Source organism: Arachis stenosperma, chromosome 7 (assembly GCF_014773155.1).
Source record: "Arachis stenosperma cultivar V10309 chromosome 7, arast.V10309.gnm1.PFL2, whole genome shotgun sequence".
NCBI classification, from domain to species: Eukaryota; Viridiplantae; Streptophyta; class Magnoliopsida; order Fabales; family Fabaceae; genus Arachis; species Arachis stenosperma.
The window spans coordinates 14,383,305-14,394,578 of record NC_080383.1 but is presented as its reverse complement, the minus strand read 5'-3'; the positions used below and the strand labels follow the sequence as shown (position 1 = coordinate 14,394,578).

Below are 11,274 nucleotides of genomic sequence, written 5' to 3'. Positions count from 1 at the left end.
AGATGTTTTCAATGTATTTTGAAAGTCGCGGTCAGATATCGGTGATAGAGTTGTACGTCGAATTCGAACAATCTGAAGCTGACCGAAATATTGAAGAGGAAGAATATGATAGTGACAGTGAGGAAGAGTTTGAAAGCAATTACGAAGCTGTTGCTCCAGAAGGAGAAGAAGATCAAGGTGACGGGGTGGAGGCTCCAAATGTGGGAGACGTTGCACATGCACTTGCAAACGAAGATCCATTTGAGGAGCCGTCCTTCATGCGGGCTCTGGACTTGGAAGCCATGCATGCGCCGGAATTTCCGGAATATATGAGTGCCGGTACGTATTTACATATAAATGTAGAAAGTAGTAGACTTTGGGAAATAATCTATGTTGATAGATGTAAATAAGAATATAAGTGACGTGAAAATTAATTTCTGTGCATTCGTCCAAAGTTTTTGATGTGTTTATGTTTGTAGGATTTGAAAAGTGGTATGACAACATGATAGATAGGAATAATATTGATATTGATGGGGATATATGGAGCATTGACGTAGTCTTTAAGTTATTAAATGTATTTGCCTTAAATTATTTTGATTTGGCTGTCGTTGTGGTAGAAATTCCTATGGTCGCAGATGGTGAATTTGCAATCGGAATGGAATTCAGTTCTAGGGAAGCTGTATTGAAGGCGGTGAAAGATTATACCATCCGAAGAGGCGTAGACTACCGTGTGTATGAGTCGGAGCCGTTGACCTTCTATGCGAAGTGTACACAGTATGGATCAGGGTGTGATTGGCTTATCAGGGTTAGCATGATCAGCAGAAAGTATTGTTGGGTTATAAGGAGGTACAACGGTTCTCACACTTGTACTAGAGCCACTATTTCTCAGGATCATTCGAAGCTGGATTCGAACACAATTGCGGAAGCAATAAAGCCGTTGGTTGAGGCTGACCCGTCGATAAAGGTGAAATCAGTTATTGCAGAAGTGCAGTCGAAGTTCAATTACACCGTCAGCTATCGGAAGGCATGGCTGGCGAAACAAAAAGCAGTGGAAAAAATATTTGGCGGTTGGGAAGCATCATATGAAGCTTTGCCTATATGGTTTCAGGCCATGTGTAACAAGGAGCCATCAGCAATCGTCCATTACGAGACTATGTCTGCATATCAAGGTGATGAGGAAGTAACTGATATCCGGGTATTGCATAGAGTCTTCTGGAGTTATTACCCCTGCATTAGAGCGTTCAGACACTGCAAGCCAGTTGTCCAGGTTGATGGGACTCACTTGTACGGAAAGTATAAGGGTTGTTTGTTGGTCGCCGTTTCACAGGATGGTAACAGTAATATCGTCCCTATTGCGTTTGCAATTGTGGAGGGGGAGACTTCTGATGCATGGCACTTTTTCCTTAGTAACCTGCGACAACATGTTGTGACTAGGGATGGGGTGGGACTGATTTCTGACAGGCACGAATCCATCAATGCAGCTATTGCCCGGAGCAACGGAGCTTGGTCGCCCCCGAGAGCATTCCACATGTTTTGCATCAGGCATATAGAGTCGAACTTCTTGAGAAAGTTCAAGGCACCGTACCTGCAAAAACTTGTGGTCAATATAGGTAAATGTTAATAGTTTGAATTTCCTTATTAACCGAGTTACCTTCCAGCAACTTTTTCTCATGAATTCTTCTCCTGTGTGGCTTTGATTGTTGTCCAGGTTATTCGAGGACGGTACGCGAGTACGAACAGCGCTACCAGCGTTTACGTGAACGGGGCGAGGCATATACGAACTGGCTTAACCGAATCCCACGCGAACAGTACGCATTGGCGTATGACGGTGGCTACCGCTGGGGTCACATGACGACAAACCTTGTGGAATGCATCAACTCAGTGTTGAAGGGGGCACGCAATCTTCCTATAACTGCACTTGTGAAAGCCACATTCTACAGGCTTAACGAGTTGTTCACTAGAAAAAGAGCCGAGGCGGAGTCGCGGATAACAGCTGGACATGTTTTTTCTGAGGTTGTCACGTCAAAATTGAATGCCAATCAACTTGCAAGTTCTAACATCCAGGTTAATTGCTTCGATAGGATGAATGAGGTCTTCGAGGTTCGTGAGATGCCAGCTGGAACTGAGTATGCCGTCGATCTCCGTCAACAACGCTGTGACTGTGGTGAGTTTCAGGTGGATCGGATTCCCTGTCGACATGTTTTTGCATGTTGTGCGAACCAGCGACTGGATTGGCGAGTGTATGTCCACGAAGTTTACAAGATGGACCAAGTTCGGAGGGTTTACCGAGCTAGGTTTCGGCCACTGGGCAATCCCACTATGTGGCCTGTGTACAGCGGCCCTCGATTTGTCCCGAATCCGAACATCAGACGGGTGAACAAAGGTCGCCCAAGGATGACACGTTTCTTGAACGAAATGGACACACGAATGTTACGTGCTCCTAGGCGTTGTCGGCAATGTGGAGCAGAGGGACACAGCCGAAGTAGATGCCGTCGGTCATCTGGTGTAGGTCCCAGTAACCCAGGATAGTTGTTTTATGCCTATCATGTTTCATTGTAGTACTCTATGGCATTTGCTTGTTTATTTTTACGCGTTTATTTATGTTTATCGGGACATTGTTCTTTCATGAAACTTCTTTATGAGACCTGAGACTTGTTTATGACCGTAGATATCAAATTAACTTAATTTCTAATTCATTAATTAATTAGTATCTATTACACTATTTAAATATATGTTAAAAAATATTAATATAAATTCATATCATATAATTAATCAATAAAAAAATAAAACATAAATATTAATTTATAGATAGTTAAGAAAGTTTAATTTTTATTTTAATAGTGATATGAGTAAACCGTAATTAAATATTTAAGAAAGATTAAATATAAAACAAAAATACATGAAATTAATATTAATAAAGGATAAGCGAAAACAATGTTAGCAGAAACCGGTCCGGTTAAACCGGCAGAAACCGGTCTAAATCGGTTGTTACCGGTTCAACCGAACCGGAACAATTTAATATTTCCTCAAAAAGGATCATTTGAGGTTCGAACCCCCATCCCTGCACGATAATAAAAGGGAGCTGCTTCCACCAGGCTAGGTTATCTGTTACTAAGATTTATGCAAATTAAATTATATATTAATATTATCTACTACATAAGTTATTTTTATCGTAATTATACTAAGTTCAGCCATGTTTTAAAGTAATGTTATTTTTACTTAACATTAATTATAAACTCAGTTATTATTTTTTTCATAATTATATACTAGCTATTAATATTATTTTTCAATAAATAGTTGTAGTATATACTAGTATAATACATATAAATTAATCAATAAATTATTAAAATTTAAAAAATTTACGTAGTTTACTATAAGAATATTAAGTTCTTAATTCAAGTACTCAACATAGAAACACAACATTAACTTCAAAATACAACAATTCAACATAGATACACAATATGAAGTTCAAAATACAAGTAATAAACATAGATACACAACATTAACTTCAAAATACAAGTATTCAACATAGATACATAATACTAAGCTCAAAACACAGGAACTCAACATAGATACACAGCTACTTTCTTGTTGCCCACTTTATGTTCTCGAGGATGTTCTTGCATTTCTTCTTGGCCTTCTTGAACATGGACGGGGTGTATCGACTAGCGCTCCGACGTGGCGGGTCCACCCTGAGATTGTAATGTTTAGCTGTCTCACCTGTACATAATTTAATGAAAGAGACTATTCAAAATGATGCAAACACGGGATAAAAAGGAAAAAAAAAAGAAAAAAACCAACAAGTTCAAAACATAATCATAAAGTCGGACCTGCATCATCCGCATCATCAGGAGCATTGTTGCGGGATTCTTCATCCTCATCCATCTCGTCATCCTCGCTCTCCTCTTGATCCTCATCCATCTCCTCATCACCCGGTTCTTCCACGAGATACTGATCGGTTTCATGCTCACCTATCCCGGCATTTTCTTCAATCTGACCCATTGATACACGCCGTAGGTTCCGGCTAGTAAATATCCCCCGACCGCCTTCACTTCTACTTGAATCTCCAGTTTCCAAACCTCCAGAAGCAACTGAGGCAGTGTGGCATGGAATCCTCGCGTCCAAAGAATACCTCCCGGGCATAAATTCAGGTTGATGGCCAAATTGTGACTGCCCTGCATCCGCAGCCATGAAGCCAAGCAACTGGCTAAAAGAAGCACCCTCTCCAGTATCCCATTGTGGAGTACTCCAATATTGTTGATCTATTGGGTATGACGGGGTATATTGTGTCTGAACATGATATGGTACCGAGGCCTGAAGTTGTTCTTGGGAAGCTGGAGGTGGAGGTGGATGTGGATGTGGATGTGAATGTGCCCCCGGTTCTTCATTGGCTACATGAATAACTGGGCTACCCTCATCTTCCATTACTGGGCTACCCTCATCATTTATAGGTGGGTTACCCTCATCATCCATTACTTGTTCACCTTCATCGTTCTCTTGAACCACAACATTTGACAATCTCAAATGCTTGCCATACCGTGCACGATACCAGTCCATGTAAACATCCAACGGATGCTGTGAAGGTTCCACATACTCACGCAGAATGTAATTATACCTGTTTGTCCATCGCATAATCCAACATGAATGGGACGGGGCTGTGGCCCAGTCAAGATTCTTAGGACCAGCAAGTGTTTCTCCATGTGCCTTTCCCAGATTTGTTTCCTCAGATGGAACTCCCTGAACCAAACCAAACTGTCTTCTAATTCTATCCGTTGCATGCCACTCAATAGATTCGAATGAAATCAACGGAACCGTAGCGCTCCAGACAACTGCGTGCAGGAAGATGTCTTCTGGGATTATGCCCGGTTCAATGCGATCCACACCATAAGCAACCCAGACGAACTGCACATATCATAAGACATACGTGACTACAAGCCAAATAACAATCAACCTCAGTTAGAGACAAATATTTTCTATTAAAAACACACCTGCCCTTCCTGAACCTCATCTAACGCCTCCCTAAAGTGGGCCAGACTAAGATATCTATACCGATTGTCACCACGCTCCCAGTTACGCCACCTGAAATTATTTATGTTACTAGCACATCTTAAATAGAATTATGAACATAACAAGTAAGTTGACAATGTTACCTGTTTGCAAGCGGAAAACTGCGTGGTTCCCTAGTAGGGGGCGCAAGATAGGGCAGGCGGATCCAAAACCAACCTAGGAGCAGTGTTAACGGACCATCGATTTCTTTACAATCAAAACGAGAGGCCCGGCATAATGACCGGTATAGGTGCGCCAAACATGCCGATCCCCAACTAAAATTACTGATACTATGAAAATCCCGGAGCAAAGGCAGAAACTTCCAGTGCACAGATGCCCCTGACTTGTCTCCAAGTAATATAGTACCCAATAACAACATAATGTGGCACTTGACGTACCTCTGCATACTGTTTTCGTCAGTCAGTTGTATACGTTCTTTTAGATTCCTAAGCCATGTCATTTTTATGCCGCTCCCTCTGCAGTCTGCCTTTCTCGGTGCAACCCCAAACTGATGGAAACACTCACCCTCCAATGCTTCAAAGCTGCTCAAGGTCATCCCCGTCACCGGAAGGCCGTTCGTCGGGAGGCCCAAAATAACAGTTACATCCTCAAGGGTCACTGTGCACTCACCAATCGGAAGGTGGAACGTGTGTGTTTCCGGCCGCCACCTCTCAACTAAAGCATTTATCAATGCTTTCTGTCCTTGGACTACTCCAATCTGAGAGGCATGATAAAATCCAGTAACCCGTAAATGATCCTCTACACTTGGATGGTACCGATCAGGAGGCAGTGGGTGGTCACATGTCATCATCCGTGAACTCTGAAAAAACATAACATGTTCCTAGTCAAATCATGAATGATTACTAATTTACAACTTAAATTAATGTTACTACTTCATCGATTAATCATAATTTCTAGCCCAATTACTAAAAAATAACTAACAAATTATCAAACTACAGCATGTAAACATAACTTCAAAAGGTTATCATAATTCCTATAATTATAATTTCCTAAAATTAATCATAATAATTTACTAATTAATTATAACTTCTCAGCTATTCACTAACAACATATGAACAACATTGTCTAACTAACAACATACAAAATTAAGGTTACTTTAGTATTCTTAGTTTATTTATAATTGAATTCTTATAATTTACCTTTCTTCCCAAATGAACTATGTATTAAGTAAATTGGCCTTGCAATTAATATTAACAAATTTCGTTATTAATGATGCAGTTCCGGATTATAAATTCTTAAATTAATAACAAAAGTAAATTAAGTAACTCTAAATTCCAAATTCTAAATCTATTACAAAATCATAATTATAATTTCCAACCTTGATCACAAAAGTTAGTTACTAAACTACAATATCTACTCGTATTACAAAAAGATTTCTAACATATTCTCCAACAAAAAATTATAATAAATCCTAAATATATAATTTCCAACAATAATATCTTACATTTCCTCCAACTAACTAACTAACAGCATCTATACATAATAACAAACAATTTACAATCATAATTTATAACTTTAATCATCAAAATTTATTCATTAATCAAAATAACCGTCTAACAAAATTTTTTTCAACATATTTTCCAATTAACTAACAATATCTAAACATAATAACAAAAAATTAAAAAAATTGCTACCATTATAATTTTAAAATTAAAAATCAGATTTTATATTAATTAATTAAAAATTCTAATACTGCTCTCAAAAAATTCTTACAAAATCTGTAATAATCAACATATATATCTATCTACCTAACTGCAACATTTAACCATAAAATACAAAAAAAATTCCTACAAACTTTAATTAAAATACAGAAATTTGCAAATAATTAAAAAATTTAACTTACATAATCAGGATTAGATAAATAATTAACAATGTGAAGTTCAGGACGATCAACATCTCTAGCCTTGTGTCTTTTAGCCATATCCACAGATTCAATTGCATGCAAGTTTTTGAAGAAGAAGGGAGGAGGAGGATGAACTCAGCTGAAGAAATGGGGTGGGATTTCACTTTGAAAAGGATGTTTCGGAGTGAGGGAGTGGGGGAAAGGGAAAGGGGGGTATGCTGGCTGCTGGGGCACCGTTCTGGGGAGGAGCTCGAGTCCGACACGTGGAGTGGTCAAGCAATCGGACCGTCCGTTTGCTCCTATCGCTGGGTCCGATATGTGAAGAGGAGTCGCTGGGTCCGATTCCCATGTAGGGGGGAATCGCTGGGTCCGATTCCTCAGCGGGGGAGAAACGCTGGGTCCGTTTCCTTCTATACACCCCTTCCTGACACCACAGCCAAGTTAATCACCCTCTCACACCATATACCGACAAAACACCACTCCCTCCCCAATATCAAAATTAAAAAGCGACAAAAATATAAGTTTAAATTATTATTGTGGAGAAAAAAAGAAAAATTAAAAAATATTGATTTATTAGTAGTTAAAAAATATTAAAAATATAAATATTTAAATTGTCTTTTTTTCTTATTTATTTAAACTTTTAAAAAAATAATTTTATGATATGATATCAAAATTTTATATTTAAAAAATTTAAAATTTAATTTGGTGAACCTAAAAAAATAGCATAAAATAAATGAAAAAGATTTATATAAAAAATAAATAAATCTAAAAAAAATTCTTACTAAAAATGTAAGCAATTGAAAAAAAATATTTTATAATAAAAAAATTATTAGAAAGATGTAGAGAATTCACAGTTTTTCAAATTAATTCTCTCGATTCCCATATATTCTCTTCACATTTATCATATCCTATACATGGTGATCATATTACTAATCTATTTACATGTTTATTTTATATTTATTTCTTAGATTTTTTCTCATTTTTATTAGAAATATAATTATTGTGTAAATATTTTTATTAATTTAAATTTTAAAAAAATAATTTTATAATATAATATTAAAATTTTTATTATTAAAAAGTCTAAAATTTAATTTTTATTATTTTTTAAAAAATAAAATAAAATAAATAATTTAAAAAATGTTTATGCAAAAAGTTATATAAATCTAAAAGAAAATTCTTATATTAAAAGACGCGTCAAAAATATAGTTATTCATATATCTTCTTTTATCCATTTAAATTTTTAGAAAAAATACAACAAATTTGACCATTAAAGTTCGTAATAAGTAAACCACTCCGGCCTCTTGAGTTTCCCAGTTGATCACTCGAAGTCCGCCACCAAAGTTGAAGTGTCTGCCCATCTTAGGATCTAAGTAGTCCCTTCTTCTAGAACAAACTAAGAACAAATTAAGAAAGCTTTTGACACTAAAATGAAATCGTTGGAAAACCTTTTACCTTAATACAATACAGCTAGTAGTAGGCATAATTTTATTTCCATATTAAGCTAACGTGTCTAAAATAAAGTTATTGAAACTCTCGGTAAATTTCATATACGGGAAGTTTTGATGGCAAAGAAGAAAAAAAAAAGAAGGATAAAATGCATGAGTTGGGATAACTTTACGGATAGTGGGTGTTGTGTGTGTATCTGTGATATGGATGAACCCATATTTGCCCTTGTGGCAAGCACAATAGTATATAAGTGGATAAGATATTATAAAAGAGAAAGTATAGAGAGTTAACGAAGTATCTATATAATATATATAATGGTGGTATAGGGAAGTTCGATTCAATAGGATATCAGATGTTTATTATTTCTGGTACTCAAATGGTTATTCTAGATAGTATGGGTGTATTGTATTTAAAAAATTAGTAGTATTTTACTCTAAATATTCATTTTTTAACTCATATTGAACCAAATAAATAGTCCATTGTATATATTGAATAAATATTTCATTGACTCCTTATAGCATGATTCTAAAAAAAATAACCGTGTGTGATAATTATGATCTTAATAATAAAAGTAAAATACTTCTTTAAAAGTATATATTATTTTCTTATTGTTTATTTCTTGGGGAATAAGTGAGTATCTAATTTAAATGAGGTTTATATTTTATTAGCTATACATATCCTGTCAAGTGCTATTGTATTTTATTTTTTGATATGTAGATGGACACTGATTATTCACAAATAGAGTGCGAATTATTATTTATAACAATATCATATACTTTATTTGTATTTATGCAAGAATAATCAAGCTAGAACTAACTCTTTTTAAGTTAATATTAGTATTTTTTAATTATCTTTTGATGTTCATATTTATTAATTATCTTTTTAAACGGTAAATTCTAAATTCGGAATAATCTCAAAGATAGAGAAATGTTAAAGGTTAATATTTTTATTAATATTAGTTAATATTTTAGATTTATATTTTATTTTATACTATTAGGATTTAAAGTTTAGAGTTTAGGGTTTAAAATTAAGTATAAAAATACCTTTATTAGTTGTTTATATAGCATTGTTCAATCTTAAATTCTAAATATTTTAAAAGAAGTGAAGATTAAAAAAATAATTTTACAATAAAAAATTAAATAATATTCACTAATTAAAAGTTAATTTTTTATATGTAGTAATCAAGATAAAACTTTTTTATTGATCACATAATTAGATTTACAAAAAAAAATAAAAATAAAACCTTTTTCATTTAAATTTATTTTTTTTCATGATTAAGTTTAGACACTTAAAAATTGTTTTGCATAAATTTAATTTAATAAAATTATTATAATATATAAATACTTTAAGTAGTATAAAATGTATAATTATATCATAAAACAAAGCAACAAAACGACAATTATGGGTCGTTGACTTTCTTTATTAGATAGGATATATTATTCATAATTATGAAATGTATTATTCATATTGATTACTTTTTAGACTTTTGATTCATTTTATTCTTAGATGTGTATTATTTAGTTATATCCTTTCATAATGTTAAAAATGGGTGATGATAGTTACACACCTAAATGGATGTGTATAATTAAAACATATATTGAATTTAAATGTGAAGAAAATAAAAATAGAAATAAAAAGAATAAATACGTGACACCATATTATATTCTTCATAATAGTGGTAAAATACTAAATTAGATGAATAAAAGCAAAATACTTATTTATTAGGTGCATAAATACTATTTTGACAAAATATTTTTCTAAGAGCTTGTTTGGGTGAGTTTTTAAGAAAATATCTTTTTTTTAGTTATCTGTTTTTAAAATATCTTATGAAAAAGTAAAAGTAATTTTATGTTTGGATATCTCGTACAAAAAGATCTTTTTATCTATCAATTATGTTTGGATATAATAATATAAAATACTTTTTTGTTTATTTATTACATAAAAAATATTTTTTAAAAAAAAGATCTTTTAAAAAAAGATGTAAATTACAGCTTCTCAAAAAAGATCTTTTTTTTTTATTTTTTTAGTGCTTTTACTTTTATTACTAAAAATTTGTTAAACACGCTAAAAAATAAAAAAAAATCTTTTTCATTAAAAAAATCTTTTTTTAACAAAATAATAACGCTCAAACAAGCACTAACTATGTATCACTCCCTCATATAAAAAAGAGCTACATTGCTCTATGGAAATCTCACGTAAGTTAAAGTTTCACAAATTTGTCAAGCATAGTATGCTAATAAAATTAATAGAATATTAAAAACGGATTGTTAGTCATAGAATTTGTTAGTTAGTTGACTTTGATCTCTTACTTTTTTTGACTTGTCACTAGTGTATATGTATACTGCATTTCTTTCCTATAAAAAACAAAGGAGACAGGAGGATTACAATTTAATATCTTGGATGCTAGCTTCCATATGGACACATCTTTCAATAATAAAATGATAGGACTTCAATTTTCTTATTAGATTTGGCAGAGGATTGAAGATTATTTCAGCAAGTTCACAGATTATAAAATAAATCAGTTAAAGTCACAACTAAAACTCACCAAAAAGCATGGTCTTTCAGCAATGGGTTATGTCTTCAAGATCAAGACTGTGACAAATTATTTAATAGCTTTGGGAAGTCCTCTTACTTCTCAACAACATATTGAAACTTTGCTTGAAAGACTCAATGTTGAATATCAAATACTTTTGTTTAAAGTAAACTTTAAATTAGATTTGTATTCTCTGAGATAGAAAATTTAATTCTGTCACATAATGATTTAAATGAAAAATTTAGAGTTTTAGATAATTTTTTTCCACAAGCACACTTGACTCAAAAAAATATCAGTACACAATAATTTTTGATAGAAGATCAGCTGATAGAAGAAGTGTTGGCAGAAGAAATAGGGGTGGCAAGTTTCATAGAAGAGGAAAATCTTTCTTTTCATTCTCAAAACC

The 11,274-nt window shown here is 33.6% G+C and overlaps 1 protein-coding gene across 1 annotated transcript; it reads right to left on the bottom strand.

Annotated features, from left to right (window-relative positions):
* Window positions 1-3,559: 3,559 nt before the first annotated feature.
* LOC130939445 (serine/threonine-protein phosphatase 7 long form homolog) lies at window positions 3,560-6,967 on the bottom strand. The gene is made up of 7 exons (XM_057867548.1): window positions 6,890-6,967; window positions 6,795-6,798; window positions 6,515-6,519; window positions 5,130-5,845; window positions 4,968-5,058; window positions 3,810-4,881; window positions 3,560-3,699 (listed from the first exon to the last, which is right to left on the bottom strand). Exons 1-7 carry the CDS (start codon window positions 6,965-6,967, stop codon window positions 3,560-3,562), a joined length of 2,106 nt encoding a protein of 701 aa, XP_057723531.1.
* Between the last annotated feature and the right edge of the window lie 4,307 nt (window positions 6,968-11,274).